The sequence below is a fragment of the Cuculus canorus genome, chromosome 5 (assembly GCF_017976375.1).
Source record: "Cuculus canorus isolate bCucCan1 chromosome 5, bCucCan1.pri, whole genome shotgun sequence".
NCBI lineage: Eukaryota > Metazoa > Chordata > Aves > Cuculiformes > Cuculidae > Cuculus > Cuculus canorus.
Window position 1 is genome coordinate 58,197,876 of NC_071405.1, and position 25,349 is coordinate 58,223,224.

Sequence of the window (25,349 nt, forward strand, 5' to 3'; positions counted from 1 at the left end):
ACCTCCTAATTATAAAAAATTTCTTCCTTTTATCTAGTCTGAATCCACCCTCTTTTAGTTTAAAACCATTACCCCTTGTCCTGTTGCAGTAGGCCCTGCTAAAAATTCTGTCACCAACATGCTTATGAGCCCCCTTTAAGTACTGGAAGGCTGCAGTAAGATCTCCCAGAGCCTTCTCTCTTCCAGACGGAAGAACTCCAACTCTCTCAGCCTTTCCTTGTAGAATGTGTGTTCCATTCCTCTGATCATTTTTGTAGCCCTCCTCTGGACCCACTCCAATAGGTCCATGTCTCTCCTGTGCTGAGGGCTCCAGAACTGAACACAGCACTCCAGGTGGGGTCTCACCAGAGCAGAGTAGAGGGACAGAGTTAACTCCCTTAACCTGCTGGCCATGCTTCTTTCGACGTAGCCAGGATAGAGTTGATCTTCTGAGCTGCTTTCAACCTTCAACCCTCAGCCTGTACTGATAGTGGGGGCTGCCTAGACCGTGGTGCAGGACCTTGCACTTGGCCTTGTTGAATCTCATGAGCTCACTTCACAAGCTTGTCCAGGTCCCTCTGGGTATTATCCCACCCCTCAGACATGTCAACTCCACCACTCATCCTGGTGTCACCTGCAAACCTGCCGAGGGAGCACTTGATCCCACTGATCAAGTATCATCATCATCATCAGTATCATCACTGATGATGATACTGAACAGTACTGGTCCCTACATGGAACCCTGAGGAACACCACTTGTCACCCATCTCTATCAGGACATTGAGCCCTTAACCACTACTCTCTGGATGTAAACATCCAGCCAATTCCTGATCCAAACAGTCCACCCACAAAGTAACTCTTACTTTTCAGGTTTGGGTACAACGTAAGAATTTGTGTGGGAAGTTTTATGTGTTCTGCAGTAAAGCACAGCAACAAACTTCTGAAACACTTGTCTTGTTCCATGAGCAGAGACGCTATTTCCATTAAAATAAGTGTCCAAATAACAAGTAACAAGTCATTGGCAGAATCCGAATCAAAAATAGGAAAATCAACACCAGATTATCTCCACTGTTCTTGACGGTTACACCAGCTATGAACACAGGAAAGGAGAAGGAAAAAAAAAAAAAAAAAAAACAACAACAACCCAAAACCCCCAACCTATCTGTATCAGCACCAACTGTAACCTAGATTAGTTATGCACAAGCAAAAGAGCTCTACGATAGCTCTAACCTTCCCTCCAGTACGTTGCTCTACCGGGAACTTTATATTTGTGCATTTTTACAGGTAATGTTTTACTGTTTACTTTTAGAGAACTAAGTAGGCCCCAAATACACTTTCCAATGACTGTCAAATACTTTCTATGTTAAACTAAGAGCCAAGTCGACTCTTAACTGGAAAGTTCCCAAGTTATCCATAGCACACTAATTAGTTAAACCCTGCCAAAGGAAGAGGAGGAAGGACGGAGGGGGAGAAACCAAAACAAACAGATGAACAACATGGCATATTACTCTGTTGCCTTCAAATTTCCCTTCAAAATCTGATTGCCTAAAAAAGAAAGAAAGAAAAATAAAAGAAATCCACATGTAAACTGACATACTTTGAACGTCCAGCTGAATTTGGTCGGTGTTTATTATTCACTCCATGTTCCAAACAGCTCCCATTTAAACTGGAAGCTACTCTACATCCTGTATTATCTCTCCTGTGAGAATTTTCTGGACCTGTCAGAGCAGCTGTTTCCAAACGTTCCTATAAATCAGAAAAAAACACCAAGATACAGAAACTGCTCCTAACCTCAAAATACGCAATTACTTGACTATTAATCTATAAAGTTACCCAGATCACATGAGAAACAGGTTTTGATAATAAATGTAAGTATGAGGCTGTGGAAAAGGTGCTGAGATTTAGAAAGTACATTTCAGCATTGTTAACACACAAGAACGTGAAGTCTCTTTACAATGAAACCAGAAACATTAACATACTAGCTTTTTTCTACATCTCTCTGAAAATATCCATTTCAGTACACTTAAGATGCTAATATATTTAACTATTTTCCACCACAATTGATTTTATTCCAGAAATAAACACCATATAATCAAGAACCAATCTTAACCTAGATCTTTTAGAAGCACTGGATGAGAAGATGCCCCAAACAATTCAACAACGTAAACCTCAGATTTTTATAAGCATATCCTACAGTATTGGGAAGAAGTTATTGCAATGGTTTTTGCATGCCTGTTTAGAAAAAATACCTGTTTGGCAATCTCCTTCTTTTTTCTTTCTTCTCTTTTCTCTTCCTCCCTTCTCTGAATTTCATTAAGGATTTCACGTTGCTGAAACAAATTTTAGTGTTGTCAGAGATGGCAATAGTACCTGCAATGCAACAGCTAATCTTGTGCTGGTTTTAAAAAAAACCAACCAAACAAGCAGCTATGATGTTGATTTTGCAGCTATTAAAGCTGATTTGTGGATGTCACAAAATTAAAAACATGTAAGTCAAATTAGCTTTCCTGAGGAAGTCAACAGCATCAATTGCATGATATAGGAGAATGGAGCTGTAGACAAGTTACTTCTACTGACAGATCCAACAAAGTTTCGTACACAGAAAAGACAGACAAATAAGGTAAAACAGTCTTTCCAAAAAAAGAGCTATTCTATACATATTTCCACAGTGTAATACTCCACACTACTGCTCTCTGTGAGATATAAATGAATCCCCTTGTTTCTAGTGAAGAATGTGCTCAGGTCCAAGGTCTCTTTAGATCAAATTCACTGTGCTCTAGTGAATAGTCCAGTCACTCTTATCAGTGAAGAAGGTGTGATTACCTGTCTGCCTGGCTGATACCTCCTAGTTTAAGATGCAACACTTAATATATACATTTGCTTACATTTTTGTATAAGGTCCTCTTTATACGTGATTTTCATTGGATCAGGAATCAACCTTTAGGTTTCTTTCATGCATATTTATAAGGGTAAAAACCACATAATTAAAACATTACCATTGCAACAGGAGACAGTTCATATAGTACATATTGATCAACTCATACTGACAGGTCTGACAAGTTAACAATTCGCTAAACCCCACTGCTATGCATAATGACTTACAAAAATCACCATTATTTCTGTTATTTTAAGAATACAGGTTGTTCACACTTTAATTTCTCTTACCTCCTGTTCCTCTCTTCTCTTAACTTCTTGTGCCCTACGCAGTTCCTCCTGAGCCAGTCTTTCTTGTTCTTTTTGATGATTTTTTAGCATTTCTTCATGAAAAGACTTGGAAGGTGGTTTATTATACTCACTCAGAAATGATTGTACATGGTCAGCAAGTTCAAATATCATCACCTAAAATAAAACAAATCTGAATGACATGCAGAGTTCAAAGAACAAGTAGATTACATAGTAAAATGATACCCAACTCAAAAAAGCAATATATATAGCACCAGTGTGACTGCCAATTTTCTTACTTATCAGAGAGAACTTATCACATTTCAGTATTTTTTGTCAGAACTACTTATTAATAAACTGTAACATGAAAAAACCCTGACCACAGTAGCAAAGACAGCAAAAATTACTGAAAAACAGTTAACTGCAAATTTCTCTTAATAAGAAAACAAAATTTAAAAAATTACTTCTCATCTTCTTTTAGGCATATTTTTCTATTCAAAGATCTGTGTTAATGACATATGAGCTGCAACACAATAAATCCTTCACGATTGTGTATTACTGTACCTACTGCTATGAAATAGTTGCTTACTTCACTAAAATCCACTCCCTCCTCTGCAAACTAGCCCCCCAGCTAGAACTGTGGAGCCACTCAAGGCATTCTGCATTCACAGAACTACAACTACTAAAATAAGAAATGCACTGAAAATTCTTAAATAAAGAATATCTGTCAAGGCAGAGAGAACAGTTATCTCCCTTCCCCTGCAGAGAAAGTAATCAGGACTGCACTGTGTACGTCATCAAAAATGTGTATCATACATGTAACTCACAACCGTATCTGCACATCGCCGCAGCAAGCACAATTCCTGCTTTGGAAAATTAATATTAGGAAAACCTACGAGACATTTGTAGCTTCTTTCAACAAGATCAGAAATCCAACTAGGATTTAAACACCCACAGGCCTATAGCTCTTCTGGGGTGAACTGTGAGCAGACTGACTACGTAGTACACAATTTAGTGGTTACTTAGAGAATGTGAATCTTTTATTTCCTATCAAATGTCCATAGCTGGGTCATAACAAAAAGGGAAAAAAACCCCAATACAGAATACACTGTCAAACTGCTAATTTCCAAAGATACTGGAAAAAAAGGAAGTAAATTCTTGGTTATTGAAAAGAATGAACAAAACGGCTATCTGGCTTAAGCAGCACTTTTAAAAGTATCGCATAAAAATTGGCAATCAAAATAAGGGTAGTATGCAAATAGAAAAAAGGTTTGCTGTAGCAAGACTGAAAAATGTACCACCTGCCAAACCTGTAAAGCTGGCAGGCTTAGGAAACTGAAAGCAGAACATTATCCAATTTCAGTAGAAAATTTCCACAGCTGTATATTTCTCACTTTTTAAAAGGCAAACTGAGCAAATCAAATATGTTAACCTGTAACATTTTCAACTAGTGATAAAAAACACACCAGAAACCCAGCTTGCATGAAGGATTCAATGTTTGCTAGTAATTCTTTACATAATTTCTGCCCTCAGCAACAATGGGTAGGTATCGTTAATATCAAACATACTCGGGGACTTAAAAAATCCCTTAAAACGGATACAAGTTCTAAGCTTCACGTGTTTCTCCATCTTTCCCCTTTTATTCTATTTGTGGGAAGTCAAGTATCACTATTCCTAAACACAGTAGGAAAAAAAGGCATAATGGCATGGAGTGACTGTGATACAGCCAGAGAAGTCAACTGTTAAGCGGGTGTTATAACTAAGCTCTCTGGTCCTTCAATTCAGCATTAGATGAACACGATAACACTGAAAATCTCCTCACATAATTGCTGTTTGCTTAAACAAGTATAGCCACTTACAATATTCAAATTAATCTGAAAAGTGTGGAAAGCTCTCAATTAGAGCTAGTATTACTTTTTATACTTTGAAATACCTTAGAGGATTACATGAATCTTTAAATCTGCCTTTAAACAGGCATAAAGCTTGCACTATTTACACCTTTATTGTATTTTAAGAGTGAATATAATCCAAGCTGTCATTGATTAGAAACAAGTCCCTCCTTCCTTAGGAGCAATGCAACTTACGCTTCCGATATGGATGTAGTCCCTTATATTACACCATTTTATTACACATAACACATCCAGACTACAGGTATATTTCATCAGAAAGCGAAAAGCTCTTACCTCTCCACAGCGCTGTTTCGCCAGTTCAGCTAGCCTGGATTTTAATTCGTTTATTTTCTCATTTGACAAGCCTTTTGTATTTTTTAGTTGTATTTCGGGGACACTGGGAAACAGCAACAAAACATAAAGAAGTCCTCATCAGAAAAAACAAGTGCAAAAAGCAACAGAATGTTGATAAATACAGTGGGTGAAGGAAAAGGAATGCAGCTTATAGTCACTTGGCAACTAGTCAATGCTCAAATAAACTGTACATAAGTATTACATATGCAATATAGAATAAAGCCAAAAACATTGTTATATATTCCCTACCATCAAATTTTCTGGCTGCAGACTACCTGTCAGCTATACTTAAAAGAAGAACTACCAGAGAAACCCTGTAAACTCTTATAATTCAGCTCTTAACCAGTAATTTACATAACAGTCCTTTAAAAATATTACTAGCATAACATTTAGACATTTAAAATTTATTTATCACTACACTACATGTTACAGAAACCTAAAGAAACACATGTAAAAGATAAATAACAGCTACATTAAAAATGCTTAAAATAAACAAGTAAAATGTTGCTATGCTATCTTAAATTAAAGAAAAAATAGTGGCTGTTATGTCTCATGTTACAGAGTGTAACTGAACTACCACTTGGTAAGGAACAGTATCTCTCTTGTACACCGCTCATGCCGCAGCACAAATGGATGGGCTAAAGGGAGCTATGCTTTGGACACAACCAGTGGCATAAGGACTGAATGAAAGGGGCATTGAGCAATACTCCACCCAGAAATTACTTGCCAATCCAAAATGCTGAGGGGGGGAGCTAGCGATCACCTGCAACTCTTTTTATGTTCCATATGGAGAACTCTTCTAAAAAGCTAACACAGCAGAAAACAGGAACAGCAGATACAACCAAGACAGCAGATTGCTTTAAAAGTGAAGACTCAGTCCCTCTCTCAGTAGGTCATGAACTGAAAAAGTTTAAAAAGGGCACCAAGATGCTAGCAGGTACACCTGTGTTTATACTTCTCCAAGCTACAAACTGGGGCTGCAGTCTTGCACTGACAAATGAATTGCTATTATTCTCTGTTGCACAAGACACCACAACCAATCAGCTGCCAAATTTTATAGTCTCATAAAAATGCAACAGGCTTAACAAATACTGACATGCAGAAAGCAAGAAGAACAATGACTAAAACTACATGGGTTTTCATTTTATGTTTTACTACGGAAAACAGAGAAAAATATTTCAGAGAAAAAAGGTTATTGTTCTAATGTTCACTCACGTATCAGGGTAAGTGTGTGGACACTTGACCCACAAATCGACTTTGGCATATACTTCATTATCACCAGTCAATCCCTGAGGACGCAGAATTAAATTAATTTCAGGAGGCTGTCGTACCTAAAAAGGACAACAAAACTTTAGATGTAAAAGGGTTTTCTTGGTTTTATTTTAATGGAAACGCACAACTCCCACAACTCTTACTATAGTAGAATTCAGGTTAGACCATCAACCTGGTTCACCAATTATAACAGTTTATCCAGTATATTTTTAGAGCTTCTCCGGGTAAGCATTTTTACAGTTATCAGAAATGTGATTCTGACTGAAAAAAAAGGAGGTCTTAAAATAAACCCCTTGTATTCTGCTTAATGCAGGCTAGTAGTAGGAAAAAAGTTAACTAAATGTAACACAGCTTATTTGTAGAATATCACAAATTAAAGCATTCATTCTTTGTTTCTTCTGTATTTGTTTTAGAATGCTAACAAACACTATTCAGTATTTTATTTTCTGACATGGCAGCACACTCTAAAACCACATCCATGCACACTTTCTGTGGCCAAACAAATGGATAGTTCCAACCTTTTTGTGTATATTTTTGGTTTTGCATAAAACAGAATTGTAACAAGAACTGCCCTTCCCCCTACCCTGTTCAAACTGCCCACTCAAAACCAGAACAAAGTAAAATATGCCCACATCAACATTCTAAACTTTTTCTTTTCAATTAGAAACTTAATGTTTTTTGGGAAAAAAAAACCCAAAACACCAACTCCCTCCACCCCAAACTACCAGACTTTAGTAACATGACACACAGTTAGAGAAATAAGACCATGTGGAATAAAAATACAAAACCAGATTAAAAGATGGCCACTTTCTCCTCTATTTCCCTTTTGCATTTCCAGCAGGGAAAAGGACAGGTTCAGTCAAGAGGATGTCAGGTATGAAGTTAACAGGGAGTGTCTATGACACTTCTGAAACCACAGCAAATTCCTAACAACTTTCTCAAACTCCATGGAAAAAACCACAAAAAGAACAACAAACAAAGAGATATAGGTTTCTGCAAGAATTTTAAGTTCAGGTTTAATACACAAAAAAAAAGACAGCAGGGGCTATAATATATTTTGTAGTGCCTAAAGACAACAGGATGAGCACAGAAATAACAGTAACAGCAAAGGTGGGGAACTGAAAGAAGTGACAGCAGCCCCAGGTACAGGAAAACAGTGGCACAGGAGCAACTAGAGAAGAACTATCCATTAGACATGGGCATAAAAGAGAAATGGAAAAGAGTCAGGAGTACTAGACTTGAGCATTAATTAGTCACAATGAAACCCCCTCAGCTATAAAAATTGAAGTCTTCAAAACAAAAAATTCTTCACAGAAAGAGTCATTGGGCACTGGAACAGGCTGCCCAGGGAGGTGGTCGAGTCGCCTTCCCTGCAGGCGTTTAAGAAACAGGTGGATGAAGTACTTGGGGACATGGTTTAAAGGGGTGTTAGGAATGGTTGGACTCGATGATCCAGTGGATCCTTTTCAGCTTGGTGATTCTATGATTCTTGAACAGTTTGGAAAAGACCTCTAAGATCACTGAATCCTACCATACCTATCTGCCACTAAACCATATCCTTAAGTACCTCACCTACCCATCTTTTAAATGCCTCTAGGGCAGCTCTAGGACTCCACCACCTCCCTGGGCAGCCTGGCCCAGTGCCTGATGGCCCTTTCAGTGAAAAGTTTTTTCCTAATATCCAATCTGAACCTCCCCTGGCGCAGCTTGAGGCCATTCCCCCTTGTCCCGTCCCCTGTCACTTGGGAGAAGAGGCCAGCAACTTCCTCTCTACAACCTCCTTTTGAAAGAAGAAATCATTTGTTGAAAGTTATAAGTTTGAATTAACTAAAATATAGAATTCTGACATAGTTTTTTTTTTTTTTAGTGGGGCAGTGACTTTATCTGGTTGAAGCCAGATAACAAGGACTGGTACAACAGTCACGGGAAGGACCACCAGCTGGGCCAGATAAGGCCCGAAGACGGCCGAGGCTCTTTAAGAGCATGGGCAAAGAGGAGAGGTGGAAAGTTCAACGCGAGTAAGACGGCCTATCTTCATCCCCAAAGACCCCACAGACCATTACCACGAGAAAACATTCAAGTGCTAAGAAGAGGGGACCTATGATAATGAGTTCCAGTGACTAACCTTACTAACTCTACCCACTTCTCAGAGAAGACATGACTACACGTTATCCTAAGGCATATGTACAACGTGGCACAATAAAGGTGTACCAGCTTTGACACATGGTGTGCAAGCTTGGAGGAAAGATCCCCCTTGCATCCTGTGCACAGCCGCACACCTGCGCCTAACTCTGCGTTTGGTGTCATCACTCCGCGAGTCACTTTCGGGTAGTTGTAGAGCGTGATAGTTTGCCCTCAGCCTCCTCTCCTCCAGGCTAAACAACCCCAGTTCCCTCAGCCGCTCCTCTAAGACTCATTTTCACGGAAACAGCCACCGTTTGAGTAAACCACAGCATACAATAAGTACACCAAGAGGTCTGTCTGTGCCTACGAGACGAATTAATTAAGCGAGTACGTAATCAGGTGATTAAGGGACGAATTAAGAAGAATTTTTTTTTTTTTTTTTTTAAGATGAGGCGATTAATTCAAACAGCAGCTGCAGGCGCAGCATCCCCCGCCCCGGGACCAGCGGCTCCGGGACGCGCCGGGCAGGGCCGCCCCGGGAGCCCCGGCCGCACTCGCTACCTTCCAGGGCAGGTTCTGCCGCAGGTCCTGGAAGTCCTGCCCGTAGATGGACTCCAGCACCTGGAGCTCGTTCTCCTGCCGCAGCTGGTAGCTCTCGGGCGGCTCCGCGGCGCCGCCGGCCCGCGCCATCTCAGAGCCCCGCGCGGGGGCGGCCGCCGGACATGGCTGCGCCTGACACGGCCCGGCCCGGCCCCGGCCCGGCCCTCGGTCCCGCCCCTCGGTCCCGCCCCCGCCCCCGCCCCCGGCCGGGGCGGTGCTGGCGGCTCCGAGCGGCCCCTCTGGGCTGCACCGCCCCAAGAGCGAGGGCGGCGTCTCTGGGGCTGCCGGCTGGTACCTTTCCGCTCGGGGACCCGCCTGCGGCGTCCCAGCGTCTGGCCCGTCCCAGTGGCCATCCCAATGTCCCAGTGTCCGTCCTAATATCCCAGTGTCCGTCCCGTTCCAAACGTCCATCCCAATGTCCGTCCTGTCCTAGCGTCTGTCCTACCCCGATGTCCGTCCCGTTCCAATGTCTGTCCCATCCCATGCATCTGCCCTGTCCTAGTATCCGTTCCATCCCAGTGTCCATCCCAATGTCCCAGTGTCCGTCCCATCCCAGTGTCTGCCTCATCCCAATATCTGTCCCATCCCAGGGGTCCGTCCCATCGCAGTCTGTTCCATCCCAATGTCCATCCTGTCCCAGATGTCCATCTCAATGTCCCAGTGTCCATCCCAATGTCCCTGTGTCCATCCTGTCCCAACATCTGTCCCATTCCAAGGTCCGTCCCATTCCAGGGTCCCTCCCATCCCAGTGTCCATCCTGTCCCAGGTGTCCATCCCTTCCCAGTCTCTGTCCTGTCCCAATGTTCATCCCATTCCAATGTCCATTCCCATCCCAGTGTCCATCACAATGTCCCAATATCCATCCCATCCCAAAGTCCGTCCTGTCCCAGTGTCAGTTCCTTCCCAACAACTGTCCCATTCCAATGTCCGTCCTATTCCAAAGTCCATCCCATCCCAGCGTCCATCCCGTCACAGTGTGCATGCCATTACAGTGTCTGTCCCATTGCAGTGTCTGTCCCATCCCAATGTCCATCTCATTCCAACATCTGTACTGTCCCAGAGTCTGTCCCGTCCCAGTGTCCATCCCATTCCAGGGGTTGTCCTGTCCCAATGTCCGTCCCATCCCAGTGTGCATACTGTAAAAGATTGGGACATTGGAAAGGAGGGTGTCTGGAATCAGGAGAGGATGCCCAGGACCAGGTGTTGTAGCTGAGCTTGAATAACGGGGACCTGGGGAATCTACCCTAGAGGATCCACTTGTTAAAATAAAGCTAGGAAATAGGGGTAAGGAGGTTGAATTTTTGGGACTTGTCCTTCTGTCTTAGACCTAGTCATGTTCATACCAGGATCCTCATTAGTTACCTTGTCTTTCCCCTAAAGATTCGATTCCATCATTAATTGAAAACAAGAAAAACAGATTTTAGAGCCATGCTTGCATTATTTTAAATCTCTACTGTTGCAGCATAATGTTTTCAATTTTTCTTTACTTTTATAATTGCATGAAAAATCTTCTGATGCCTCTCTTTTACTTACAAGGTGTATATCATTGGAGTTTTGGTCATCTCAGCCTGCTCCTCGACCTCTGAGTACAGACTCTTTGTTATGAATAGACCGGTTAAGGAGGGACTTACTGTAATGAATAGTTTCTATAGCCCTCAATTTGCCTTTCTATAATTGAAAACTTGTTACATGTTTTTATTTACATGTTACTTGTTTTTATTTATCTTCCCATAATCCTTATGGTCCCAATTGGGTTTATAACTTATTTAATAACTGGTAGTTTCATAATGTCATTAGTATCTAACCAAAACCAAATCCTGAATGGTATCACTGTTCTGATGCTGTTCTCTCTCTCTTCTTTACCATGTCTGGGAATGCTTGGAATGTGCCTCTAGTGGCAGCGGTTTTTCTGTTCCCTTATTTTTGTGGGTGTTTATCTAACAACAACAGAGATCTTCTTTTGCAGATAAAATGTGGCCTGGGGCACTGTAATTGTCCACTAGATTTTCTTACACCTTCTTAGAATGACAGCTGCATTTGGACCACTGGTACAACTGGGTACCAGTGATATACCCATCGATCTGTATGAATAGTCTTTCTGCGTTAAAGAATAAAACCAAAAGTTTCTAGGCCACCGATTCATCTTCTCTCCTATACAAAGACACACAAGAATGGCCAATTTGAAGATATGATGCAGTAAGTAATTAAGAAACTGAGTAAAATTTTCTTTAACAGAAATTAGGAGTTTACACTTTCCAGGCCCTTTGTGTGGAGCACCCAGCACAGCACATGGGAAACTTCCACTTTACATTGCATAACAATGGGTGGGTCAGGTTACACATTGTTAAAGCTGTTCCCTTCTTCATGACTTGGCAAAATTTTAACCAGTTGGGATGAAATGTTCTAGACCAGATGTCTACCTCAGGCTATTTAATTTTTTTCCTCTAAATTTCTTCTGAAACAATTCATTGTTTCCAAGAAGAAAGCCAGAGAAAAATAATATCATAATACAAATATTCTGAGAATTTTTTTAAAAAAAGTCTTGTACCCCAGCAGAAGTGTGAAAATTTGATGGGTGAGGGAGAAGAGACATCTTTTAGTGTTATGGCTTTGCTAGCTAGCCTCATGAAAACCCAAACAAAGTAAACCAAATTATTTGGAGGGATAGTGGAGGGAAATATTCAAATGCTTCACACAGATTTACCGGAGTGAACATCACTTAAGAGTCCACCTGCCCCGAACACATGCCAGACTGCATCTAGATAGAAGGTTCCCTTCCAAAATTTAAAACAAAATTTTAAACTCTCATATTGCGTAACTTTAAAAATTGATTCTAGCCATTAAAATTTAATGATGGAGGATGTGAGAGTGTGCTTTTGCTTCCCCCTATGCATGGTCAGGGGGAGAAAAGTCTCCCCATGTGAAGTATCGGACAAAAGGGAAGGGTTCTGGAGGAAGGAGCTAAAGAAATGGGCTGTGGGGTGAGGAAGGTGCTGTGCTGGTGGCTGGGAAGTCATGGGGAGGAGGTCAGAGTTTGGTCACAGAGGCTGGCCAAAATGGTCCCAAGAATGTTGTGAGGCCAAGAGGAGGAGAAAGCCAATGCAGAAGCCCCAGGAAACAAAGAAGAGAAGAAAGCACAGTGGGAGCTTCTGATTACTGCCTGGGGAAAGTGAAAAACAACTGGAACTGGCTGGATTGAGTTGGGAGTAGGGGAGAGGGAAAAGGGTAGGAGGGTGAGTGAGCCAGGGGCCAGGCTGGGAGTGGGGTAGAGACATGGATTTACTAAAGCAGTGCCTGAAGTAATGAACTGGGAGACTCTCAGCAGAGGCTGCAAAAGGCAGGGCCTGGATAAAGCAAGGCAGAAGCAGAGGTTGCGCCAGCAGCCTCCAGGGCGGCTGCAGAAAGATGTGGTGGCATCCCCTGTTTCCCTGTGCTCAGCAAATGCCTTTGAAACCAGGCCAGAGCACTCCGCTCTTCCTGTATCATCCAAGTTCGCAGGAGGCAGGATAGAGATCACAGAAATACGTTCTGTCGGTGTGGGGTCCCACAGAAAGCCTTGCCATGGAGGGATTATGCTCCTGGGTGGCTGTTCTTCCAGGGATATCGCCAGATTCGCCAGCCAATGGCTGAAAAAACATTTTTTTGGCTTTTGCCCTAGCCAGCCTCTTAAAATCTTCAAATTAAAGGCAAATGTGCACTCTCTGTATTAATGCATGCTCCTTGCACAATTAAAATCCGAACGTATGCCAATAGAGGACTTTTCCCAGCAAATGAAGCATTAAAATATATTTAACAATTAATACGTTGATATAGAAGTTAGCACTGTCTTTTGAAGTTCTGCCCGCAGAGCTATGAGCCTGTTTAATAAAATACTGGTTTAGAAACTGATGCCGTGGAAAGCCAAACTCCATAATCAATGCCAACTTGATTATCAAGCAGGTACTTGTTTTAATGTGATGCTGGACACACAGGGAATCATTTCACCCAATGTGTGTGTGTCCATTGAGGCTGGTTACATGACTTTTATACTGGTTAAACATACATATTGTTATAAGTTCTGGGAAAAACTGGTTTCATATTCATACCGAGTCCAGGAAATACTGCTTAAATATACATATTCACACAGATTCCAGGAAACACTGGTTAAATTCCAGGAAATGTTGGTTAAACATACATATCCATATAGATTCAAAGAAACCTGTTATGTATTCATTATATTCCAAGAACTCACTATCATAGCTTATCACCATCTCTCGTATGTACATCACAGTTTCTTTGTTTCTTCAGAAGCCTCTGATGGTCTTTATCTTTTCTCCTTCATCGTTGTGTCCTCTTGGTGAGCTCAGGTTTGTTCTTTGGTTCTGCCTTTTCCTTGGCTTGGAGCATCAGTTAGGGATAAGTTTCTTTAAGATATGCAATACCTGATTTGCTGTGAATCCATGAAAAGCCACACTCAATAATCAATGCCAATTTGATTACTAAGTAGGGTATTCTTTAATGCAATGTTGGGCATGCATGGGATAGCTCCATCTAATCTGCATGCCACTTCTAGTACAATTCACAGAGGCTACATAAAGTCAAAGCATAACATATTCATCACTTTTCTTGGAACAAGTGTGTCTATTATAAGTTCCTGGAATTTATTTATAGAAGTTTCCTCCCCTTGGTGCACACGCTCTGCCCTCTGGGTGTCTTCTTCAGGAGTTTCAGGAGGAAGGCCGTAGATCTTCATCACCGTTGAACTTCTCAACTGTCCTCCTTGTGCATGCCCTTAGACTCTTTGGGCACCTCTTCAAGGCTGCATCTGGTCCTAGCTGGTTCTTCTTTCTCTTATCATTGCAGTAGTCCTTGCTATCTGGCTTAATTAGATACAGTCATATTCTTTCCCATTCATTCTAATTGCAGCCTTGTTAAAATTCCTTGTGTCAGCGTAAAGTATCCAGGCACAGGCTGGCTAAAAGTTATTATTCAAGCTAATCCTACATTTTAGCACAAAAATACACATAATATTCAAATATACAATAGGTTAGCAACTTATAACAAATAATTTCTTCCTTCGGTTGCCTGTTTCAGTCAGTAAACAAGCTAAACTCCTCTCACAATCGCATTCTTTCTAACTGCAAGCTGGCCAAGATTCACTTCTCCTTCTTCTTTGTATCTTATTCTTATTCTTATCCTTATTCACAGAATCATAGAATCACCAGGTTGGAAAGGACCCACTGGATCATTGAGTCCAACCATTCCTAACACTCCCTTAAACCATGTCCCTAAGCACTTCACCCACCTGATATTCTTATTCTTATTCTTATTCTTATTCTTATTCTTATTCTTATTCTTATTCTTATTCTTATTCTTATTCTTATTCTTCGTTTTAGTCTTACTATCGCTTAAGCTAATTCGTTCCCTTAACTCCATCACTTACTCCTCCCCTCCAAACCCTCCCCGAGGTCGCTCCGCCCCCCCCAGGTCGCGCCCCGCGCCACGTGATGGAGACGCCCCACGGCGGGGGCGGAGTCTCGACGCCCCATGACGCCCCATCCCGCCCCTCCCCGCCCCGCGTGGAGCCGCGATGTCGCCGGGCGGAGGGGGATCGCTCGGAGGCTGAACGGGGAGGCTCCGTCGCGCGTACGCCCCCCTCGCATCTCGGGATGTAAACCCGAATTTAATCTCCCCCGAGACGCGTCTGGAGCGTCGGGCGAGCTGTTGAGCGGTCGCTGACCCCTTCTGGGCGCTGTGTGAGGGTTTTCCCGGCGCGGCGGGGGGATGCGCGGCGGGCGAGGGGCGGCTTTCCCGTCGCGGGGCTGCGGGGAAAGCTGCCTTCGAGGCTGAGAGCGGAGTTGGAATGGGGGGACGAGCAGAGCTTGCGGCCCATCAACTTTTCCAAAGCGGTTGACGGATAGGTGCGCGTGCCCGGGAGCGCGTCCCGGCGGGAGCGGGGAGGACGCGCCCGCGGTGGGAGCTGCGGTTCCGTCAGTCGCGTTTGTTGTGGTGAAACGCGTTGAGGAAGCGCCGCGGTACCCAGGAGCGAGAAATATGGGACAGCCGATCGCGAGGAGGAGCCTGCTTTATTTTTTGCTTTTCTTTACCGCTGTTATGGTTTACGAGGTAGAATCGCGACGAGGCAGCCCCGCTTCCCGGGACGCGGCGAAGATGCCTTCGTGCGCCAGGGACGGGGCTCCGTCCTCGGGAGCGCCCGAGCGCCCGCGGGCTCCGCTCAGCCCGTAGAGGCGAGGGCTCGGCGCCCCGTGGCTGCTCGGGGAAGGCGGACGCTTCCTCCATGGGGTACGACAGAAGCTGGATCTCGAGGAACGGCAGCGAGCAGGCTGTCCCCGGCGCCCTGGAGCTGCAGAACGCCTCGGCGGGGCGGATGGCGTGGCCGGGAGGGAACGGCAGCGAGCCCGACGGCGCGGAGGGCCGGGAGCAGACCTACAGGCACTTCACCACCGCCGTGCAAGTTGTCATCTTCGTAGGCTCTTTGCTGGGTAAGGGAGCGCAGCCGGAGGCTTTGTCCTTGTGCTCTGTTGATCCTGGCAGCCGGGGGATGCAGAGCGAGCGGTACCCGGCACCGCTGGCTGCCTCCGTTTCTCTCACTTTATGCATTTGAGGTCTGCAGGCGTGGGGTTGCGTGTCCTTGTGGATTTCTGGTGTGTAAAACCTATCGCTATGAGAAGTTAGCTACTCCTCACAAATGAAAACGGTACATGATACATATATATCGCTTCGTAATATTACTGTGCACCTCGAATACTGTGTTCAGTTCTGGGCCTCTCGCTCCAAGAAGGATGTTGAGGCTTTGGAGCATGTCCAGAGACAAGCAAGGAAGCTGGTGAAGGGGATGGAGAACAAGTCGTACAAGGAGTGGCTGAGAGAGCTGGGGTTGTTTAATGTTGAGAAGAGGAGGCTGAGGGGAGACCTTATTTATCTCTACAACTACCTGAAAGGAGGTTGTGGAGAGGAGGGAGCTGGGCTCTTCTCCTAAGTGACAGGGGACAGGACAAGGGGGAATGGCCTCAAGCTCCGCCAGGGGAGGTTCAGGCTGGACATCAGAAAAAGATTTTCACAGAAAGAGGCATTGGGCACTGGCAGAGGCTGCCCAGGGAGGTGGTTGAGTCACCTTCCCTGGAGGTATTTAAAAGACGGGTAGATGATGAGGTGCTCAGGGACATGGTTTAGTGGTTGATAGGAATGGTTGGGCTCAATGATCCTAGAGGTCTTTTCCAACCTAGTGATTCTGTGATTTTGTAAACTTTTCTATCAGAAATTAAGTGAGCAAATGTTTAATGGGTTGATTTTTTTCCCCTATTTTTTCCACTGCAATGAATTCTAGAATCATAGACTAGTTTGGATTGGAAGGGACCTTAAAGATCATCCAGGTCCAACCCCCCTGTGATGGGCAGGTACACATCAGGCTAGATCTTTACAACAGAGCATGGTGCGAAGAGTTTAAACAAGTTTTGCTGAATTTCTGTTTCATGCTGCAGTAATTACGCATTTTCGGAAGATTCCAGGTGAATTCTTCAGAAATACTTGATGCTGTAAACATGTATAACCGTGTGCAGTCTTGGCTGCTTGTTATACTTAAGTTAGGAATCATGCATTTTAGATATGTGGAAGTAAACAAATAATATATGAACATAATGTGTGTATATGTGCTTTCTAGGTGCTCATAGTACACTGTTTTGTTAGAAATACATGTGAATTTCCTGCCAAAAAGAGAAAAGGCGAAATAAGCCTGTTGTTAAGTCAATTTTGTACTGTTTGGGAGATGAGTAAGCTGGATTTCAGTAAAATGCTGCTACTCTCTATGTCATTCAAAGCTGGATACTGGAAATGATGAGGCTTTGCACACAAAGCTTGACTACGAAAGTGTCCATCTGTCTTAGGTGAATTCAGCAGGACTTTGCTGATGGTCATTGGCTCTTACTGTCAAGGATTTGTTTTTTTTTTTCTCCTCATCTTGAGTAATGCTGAAATCCATTCCTGTGGTCAAGGTAATTAATTCTAATATTGATTTCTTCTTGGTAATATTTAATATCACTTGAATAATTTCTAAGATTGTAGGCATAGTCTTGGAACAGTGTTCAGCTCCGGGCTCAGTCAGCGGTACACTTACTAGTTATTACTGTAATCACTGAGTATTTTGGCCTCAATTATTTCTCAGTCCTGTGGGGGTAACGCACATAATTCTTGCTTTTTTTCTGTTTAGTGCATGTGTAGTGTGGAGGAAGGACTTCTCTTTTCCCATTTGTTGGATAGTGCTTGGTGCAAAATGGTAGCAACCAAATAGTGTCCTAAAAATAACAAATTTGGATGAAAAAAGTCAGAATTTTATTTCTTTATCTTTTGGGTTTTGAGCTTTAAGAACTTAAATTAGGATCATATGTCCAGACTTACTTTCATGATCATGTATCCTCACTCTCGCGTACTCATGCCTTCAGCCTTCAAGCCTATCAAAGAGTAAAACAGGAGAGGATATTACATTTTTTTTAAATGTAAAAGTGTGGTAGTCCAATCACAAATGTTGGCAGTGGGCCTCATGAATTTATGGTGATGGAAACAGATTTTAACTGTTTTTTTGAAACTGCCTTTTTTTCAGTCTCCCTGCTGCCCCCAAACATTATTTCAGTACCATTTATGGCACATGCTATCCTAACAGATGAAAACTTGAGAGTCTTTAAAAATGTTTTCCCATGTCATCCCTGTTCTCTCTCTCTTGAATGGAAACAAAGCCACAAAGAAGCTGAAGCTCCCATTTCCAGGAGGTCTCAGAGCTTCGATGCCTGCATGCTCAACCCTCATACATGCCAGTAGTTTTGCTTGCGCATGTGCTGCACACTATCTCTACATCAGCAAGGGAGAATAACTTGATGTTTACTTCACACTTACACTTTCGCAAATGCTCTTAAGTTTTCATCTTCAGTTGTTCTCTGCCACAGTCCTTAGAGCATGGGCAGCATCCAGCTTCTTTCTCCATCAGGTGTGCCCCGCATTTGGGGTGCAGAATAGCATCTGGTCCAGTGGTCTTTGGTCCAATGAGTCTCAGGATTCCTCCTTGCAGAGGGGAAACTCTTCAAGAGGAATTAGGACTACTCTCAGAGGTAGCATGTGTGGGTTTGAATCCTTTCTGGTTTGGGTGGATGTTCAGCTTGCACATCCCACAACGTCTGTGCGTGCCCAAGCCACTTTGCTATTGGATAAAATAGCACTACCCTTTTAAAAGGAAGAAGTGATTTCTTTCCAGCTTGAAAGGAACAAATGTATGTGCCTCTGTCTGGATAATGGACACTGGAGTCTGACACAAGCAGCGGTCTACAGCATGGAGAGGTCCAGGTCCTGCAAGAGGGAAGAATCACAGCTGGGGTTGTGAATTTAATTTGGGTTCATGCTGCGCAGAAAAATGTGATAGTGATAGTTGTGAGAGAGATGTACAGTGTGTTTTTCTCTCCCATTTAAAACTCTTCTTTGGGAGCTGTGAGGAGACTTGTAATGGTAGGAGAAATTCCTACGTTAAGTTTTCCCGTGTTGTGAAAGGAAAGTGCTAAGGACAAGAAAGAATCAAGCTGTTCTTCTTTATGGTTGCTTTACAATATATTGAAAATGTTCTTTATTTAATTATTTGTTTTAGGTAGCAATAAGAATGGTACTAGATTCTGGAATTTTTGTTTGGCTTTGAAAGGGATTATGTAGTTGTCACAAACTTGCCAAAGCTTGAACCTGGGTGTCCCTTAGGAACTCTGAAATGACAAGTAGAGATGTCTGGGTCGGGTGCATTGCACTCAATAGTCTGCTTAAGCCATAGGTATGTAGGTACAGTTTGATTAAGTCTGTTGTTTCAAATAAAAGTTAGTTTAGGAGAATAGAAGTCAAAATAATTCTGCTGCTTCTGTCAACTCACTCATAAGAATGACTGGGTTTTGTACCCTTCAATTGCCCCACATTGGCTTAGTGAAAGGAAAGCTAATGCATTGAATTTCTGTGTGTAATACTGCAACTTTCATTAACTTGAATATGAGGGGAAGTGAAAGGTACCAATGGAAAGAACTGGCTGATTTTATTGGTCACTGGAATGATGCAGACAGGAGCAGTGTGACGCAAGAAGCGACATATGCTGTCAGTACCGAGTCCCTTTAGTTGATATAATCTTGTGTGGTAAAGGGTGTCAAGAGTTTTGACCTTTGCGCATCCTAACTTGATTTGAAAGGATATAGAAGTCGTCAACGGAAGAACAAAAATGCTGGAGATTTGCTTTGAGATTGATTGCTTTGCTTCCACTAATCCTATACTGATCTACCTGCTCTGTGGTTCCCTATGTATTCTGCCTGACTCAAGTTAGATATTTTTTTTACGGCTGTGTAAGAACTGCAGGAGCTGTACTAGTTTTGTCTAACCTGTGTTTCAGGCCAGTTCCTTCCACCTGCCACCAAATGGATGCGGTCCTTAGCTGGTAAATTCAAATGGCTGCTATTGAAGGTATGGTGTTATTCATGTGAAGCTGATGAAAGGAAGGACAAATTAGAATTTAGGTTTAGAATTACTGTCCTGTCAAATTATTGAAGTTTTGAAGATGGAGACCACATTCTTCATCCTCGTGATTTTTTTTTTTGGTGTCTTATCCTGTTTGTCTCTGGGCTCTTGTTTCAGAGTCTTCTGGGTCTGTCCACTTCATGATGTTGTTCTGCCACCTATTGCCATAGTAGCAGAGTGCCTTCAATGATACAAATCCATAACAAAAGCATATTTTTTCATACAGTTTCTGCAGTTGCTCCTCTTTGAGTGCTGCTTGTTTTTTAATTTTTCTTTAAAAGACAAAAAGAGATTTCTGGTGACAGTGTAGGTCTTTATTTGGAAGAGGGCCTACAAGTACTATTCAAATGATAGAGAAGGAAAATTTGTAGATTCCCATGTCCCGTTCCAAAGAGGAAGCTGATTCCTTTTGCTGGAGAATAGGCTTCAGCTTTTGTATGATTTGTTGTGATCATATTAATCGCGTGTCCCAGAGCAATGCAGGTTGCTGATGGTTGTGCCCACGACTCTCACTGTGCTAGCTTGCCTGTACCTTTGCTGTGTATGGATAGGGCTGTTCTCACAGGACAAATTGAGTAACGGAGTTCAGGAGCCTTTCAAGGGGAGACGAGTTTTTGTTCCCTGCTGCTGTGGTGAAGACTGATTGGACTGCCTGAGATCAGTGGGCCAGGAAAGTGAGGCTGCTGGCTTCTCCTACAGTGACTAATAGATTGGGGGCTTCATCTGCTTGTGCAGATGTATCTGCATTGGCTTTATGGATGAGAGGACCCAGAGGTAAGGAAAATTCCGCCATTTAAGAAACATGCTGTGCAGCAGTTCTGTTAGATTGCCTGAGGAAAGTGGTTTTTATTTTTTGTTTTCCTTTCTTCCGTTTCTGAGACCCGTATAAGCTGGGTGCATTCCAGATTTTCTCTTGTTCTCTCATTGTGAAGACCATGTTGTGAGGTGGAGCTCATGCAGTGACTCACTCTTCCATTCTTGGGGACATATCTTAGGCTGTTCAGGCTTCATGCTCTGAGGATTGACTGCAAAGGAGGAATCACTAATGCTGTTGGTGTCACTCATCGCACACTTGCAGTCAGAAGAAGTAGAGGCTTCAGATCTTTCAGTGTGAAGTAAAAGGGGTAGACCAAAGCTTATAGTTTTTTTTTTCATTGGATTTAAGAATTTAAATTTGCAACCTGAAATTTATAGTATTTTTTAAATTCGGATAATTTCCTCCACTCCCTCCTCCAGCATAAAAAGAGGACAGCAAAAAGCTCTTTTATATTCTTCGTTGCTATTCAAAACCAAATTAACAGTTTATGAAAATAGAGTATTTGAACATGGTAACTGTGAAAAAAAATTAGATCTTTGATTCAGAAGAATATGGAGTTATGCTTTCACTCTTGTGGCTATCACTAGTTTGCAAAAGGATACAGGTGGACAATGACTTTTAAATAGGTGACAACTTAATGGATGAATGGCAAATCAAAGTTTGGTTTTCTTAAGGCTTGAGTTGACATAGGAGTTCTTTTCAAAGCGAGCACATTTTAAGTATCTTCTTTTTTATCAAAGAAGATTCTTGAGATCAGATGTGCCGTGAATATAGGAATGGAGCAATACTGCTCTACAAAGGATCTTTTTCTCTTGCCATGAGAGGTATTCAGTCTGCAGAGATTAATTGCTACTTTAGCACAGCAACCAAACCTTTGACAGAAGGAAGGAGTTTTACTTTGGAGCTTTGGTGAGGAGAGGTGACTGGAGGTGGGTGCGGCTGCTTTTCAGTTGTTGAGTGAAGCAGTTGAAGGAGTTGAAATGAAGATGATCTCCAAAGAGCACTTGTAGCCAGAATGCACAGTGAGCTTAGCTTGAAAGGGAGATAAAATTGATGGGGAAACGCAATGGACAGTGGCACCTTCTGTTATTCTCAGGAGAAGGGAACTAGAAGACCAGAAATAACAGTTTTGAGGGAGATCAAGATAATGGGCTTTGTTACTCTTAGCATGGATTTTTTTTCCACAGTTCACTTATTTACATACAAATTTACACACCATTATAATTGCAGTTAAATGGAGGCGCTTATATTGCTTTTCCTGATTGTAGTGTGTGTGTAGGTGAATGTTAGTGTCTTGTTAGGCTTGTGTGAGATTATATCCCATTATTACAATTTGTAGTTTCTATTCTTTTCATATTTTCCACATATGAGAGTCTGCATTTGCTCCTAAAGTTATTTGAGTTTGTTCACAATTTTAGCCATGTAGATAAAACAGCATGAGTTTCTTCTTTAAAAAAAAAAAATCATTCTTTTCAGATATTTAGGACAACTGGCCCCAGACTAGTGATGAGACTAGTAAATAATGAGAGATGTCCTCAGTGCCAGCATCTACTCCCCAGAAAGAATATGCATATTACAGTTAGTAAAAACTGCACAGAAAACGCCCCAAATAATCCCAAATCCAGAAGACTTTTCCTGACCTTGTAGATCAATGCTTTAATTAGGGTTTGGGGAATGAGACTCTTTGTTACTTATTTCTTTGTCTTCCCAAATCCGTCTGGTACAGACAAATTTCACTGGAAAGGCTGAGGAAGCTCTGTTACCTGTAGATTAGAGTTCAAACTGTTAAGGCATATTTTTGGAAGCCAAAGTTAGTTAGGTTGGTTACCTCCTGAATTCTAACCACATGGTGAAGTAGATGAAGAGAGGTGTCCATTTATAATCGCGCGCTTTGAAACATACTAGATTTCCAAGTAAAGAGTGAACCCCTGCTGCCTTCGAAGTGTCTTACAGGACAGGCAGAGGCAGGGCTTCAGGCTTACCCCAGCTCCTGAGGATTTCCCCTGAACTCCAGCCCCTCCTGCCCTTGAAACTGATCTTCATCTCCCTGTCTTGTCATCTCTGCACAGTTATGTAAAATTGAATCGCTATGCAGCACCTAATGTGATACAACCATAAAGTAACTGTCAGTCTAGGTAACCTGTGCATAAAGGTGAAAAGCATAAGGAATAAATATCTGTATTATATCTTGGAATAGCTATCAGTGAAGTTTGCCACAGGCATCTTCTACAAAGGATGAAGCAGAGTCTTGTACGAAATACTGCAGGTATGTGATGAAAGGCTAGACTGAGAGAATTTTTAGAGTGAGGGGTGTGTCTTCAAGAGCTCCAGCAAAAATTTGTATCCCTGTTTCCATGAAGGGTAGAACCATCTGAGGGGGAAAAAATATAATGTGCACCAAAGGTTTGGGGGTGGGAAGGGTGATGTTTTTATTACACTGGTGTCACTCTTTGAAAAAACTGAATTGTTTTAGATGAACTGTTCTAAGCCAGGCACTTTGCATAGATTAACTTTGATGCCAGTTAACTGGAATGGTTAAAATTTGGCAAAGCAAAGAGTGGATGAAAATCAAGTCTAATAAGAAGCATCAGGCAGATGTAATTATATGAATGGTAATATTTTCATGTAATAATAATTACATAATAATAACAACTTATTACAGTGTCATAATGTTATGGTAATAATGTCCCCTGCATTTTTCTATGCATAGTTCCAGGCTTCAGGAATAATGGACCCTGCAATGGGAAGCCCAGTTCAGGTTGCACCCTTGATAAAGACTGTCTGGAATATTATGCTTTTTGCTTTTCGTGTGTTTTCAGGTGAACTACTAAGCAATTCTCTTCGGAAGAAAAATTGAGTTTGGGGAGTGGGTGAAGAAGAGGGGCTCTTAGAGCCTTTGCGATCCCCGTTGCTATGGAGACCTCTCTTCTTCCTATGCTTCAGCAGAGGTGCCTTGTCTGGCTTTGGATGAGGGACCATTCAGCATCATCATGTTTTAAAAGAGAGGCCTAGGGAAAACAATGATGTCCCCAGTCTGGAAATGTGTAAGATGTGATGATTTATACCTGTAATGCAAGAGCCTGATTCTCTAGGGGTACTGTGTGCTGGAGTGTTCCTCAGACTTGCTGAGAGGTTAGCTGATGTCTTTAAAGGTCCTGTGTGTTGAGGATGTTAAACTGGTCCCTGTTTAGGGTGAAACTGATCAGTACTGATCATTTTACTGTCTGTAGTCTCCATGTTAACGCTTTAATGACAGCTACTAACCAGAGCTGTTTAACTAAGTGACCGGATGTCATGTTTTGCTTTTCATTGTTAGTTATGTTTGCTCAAATGACAGCTGGTGTATGTATCACTGACTTGAACTTGGTGAAAGTTTAGATATATCGAGATTTTGAATTGAATATTATGAGTAGTAAGTTAGTATTTCAGGCATGAATGAACCTAAGCACTTAGGAAGAATTTTAAACAGTGTTGGTTCTGTTACTGATCTCATTTGTTGGCTTGCTATTGAGCAGGCTCCATGAGCACTTAAATGAGATTTTTATTCTCTTCTTTTAATCTTTAATTTCTTATTTGTGTGGTGTTGGAAAAAGTCGGTTTGCCACTTATTTGGAACATTTTTCAAGATCTAGGAAACTGTATACTCTTCTCCCACTGAGAAGAGATGCTGTTTAGCTGCTGCTGAATCCCACAGGCTGATAGAGGTGAGCCTGCTGCAGATCTTGTCCTCTCAGGTCCAGCCATAGCAAGGATGAGAACACATTCTCAAGAGGCACGCATGCACACCATATATATGTACATCTGTGCATGAGCAGCCACACAGACTGGCACAGAAAGAAAATGCAGCACTCTTGCAAACACAAACAGCATCAATGACAGCCTCATTTTCCTCTCTCTGGCTGCTCAGGATGAAAGCCCATTAGTGTAAAATACATAAGCATGTACATATTTGCACATCATTTGTACGTATTTGCACATCATTTTGCATCCCTCTGTAGTAGCTGGTCTTAGACACTGTCTAGCCAGTAGCTGGCCCAGGATCCTGTAGTCTCCCAATTGTCTCATGCAGATGCATGCATGCAGACAGGTCTCTTGGCTGGTCCAGAACTATGATCTGACCAGGAGCTGACCTCCAAATCCCACAGTCTTTCCAGTAGGTGACCTGAATTTGTAAATGACTCTCTCTGCGTTCTTGGGTGTCCAGTATAGGTGGTCACTGGGGCAACAGCTGAACTGGAAGTCCAAGAGTTGGGACTCCTCTGTGTTTGTTTCCTATACTTGCAGCTGTCTCAATATCTTAACAAGGAAGAAGTTCTCAAAGTGTTCTGAGAGTGGGCTAGGTACTGCTAGGAAGTTTGCAAATGGCAGAAATACCAGTGAAACAACCATTATATTACCTCTCTTCACTGCTGATTTAATGCTATCCCTGTAGGATGTACAGCTTCTTGCTTTCTGAACAGCGCTGTCACAAGTAAGCCCTTTTTATTTTTAGCATTTTTAAATTAGATTTAGCAGCTGGAAGCAGGGACAAGAACTGGTGCCTTGTAGTCCGCCAGCTTCCATAGAAACATTGCAATAAGGAGAATATACTGGACTGGAAGGCTGTCTGGGTAAGAAATTGCATACCC

At 42.4% G+C, this 25,349-nt stretch overlaps 2 protein-coding genes across 8 annotated transcripts in view; one reads left to right on the forward strand and one right to left on the reverse strand.

Moving 5' to 3' along the window:
- The window catches only part of EIF2AK4 (eukaryotic translation initiation factor 2 alpha kinase 4), a 44,152-nt gene extending 34,622 nt beyond the window's left edge, over nt 1–9,530 (reverse strand). For all 6 annotated transcript variants that reach the window (XR_008449978.1, XR_008449979.1, XM_054067345.1 and 3 more), the window contains exons 1-6: nt 9,342–9,530; nt 6,600–6,715; nt 5,325–5,427; nt 3,145–3,318; nt 2,229–2,309; nt 1,577–1,725 (exon numbers count right to left, since the gene is read on the reverse strand). Coding sequence is in view for 4 of the 6 variants with exons in the window: in XM_054067345.1 (XP_053923320.1) it covers nt 1,577–1,725; nt 2,229–2,309; nt 3,145–3,318; nt 5,325–5,427; nt 6,600–6,715; nt 9,342–9,470 (752 nt within the window). In the remaining 2 variants the exon portion in view is untranslated. The remainder of the gene's footprint in view (nt 1–1,576; nt 1,726–2,228; nt 2,310–3,144; nt 3,319–5,324; nt 5,428–6,599; nt 6,716–9,341) is intronic.
- Nucleotides 9,531–14,936: 5,406 nt separating this feature from the next.
- GPR176 (G protein-coupled receptor 176) overlaps nt 14,937–25,349 on the forward strand; it is a 39,757-nt gene continuing 29,344 nt past the window's right edge. The window contains exons 1-2 of one of the 2 annotated variants that reach the window (XM_054068177.1): nt 15,830–15,862; nt 19,780–19,850. In XM_054068177.1, the coding sequence (XP_053924152.1) occupies nt 19,835–19,850 (16 nt within the window). In that variant the 5' untranslated portion in view covers nt 15,830–15,862; nt 19,780–19,834. Of the gene's footprint in view, nt 15,863–19,779; nt 19,851–25,349 lie in introns of both variants that reach the window. The other variant, XM_009564676.2, reaches the window with a different exon arrangement.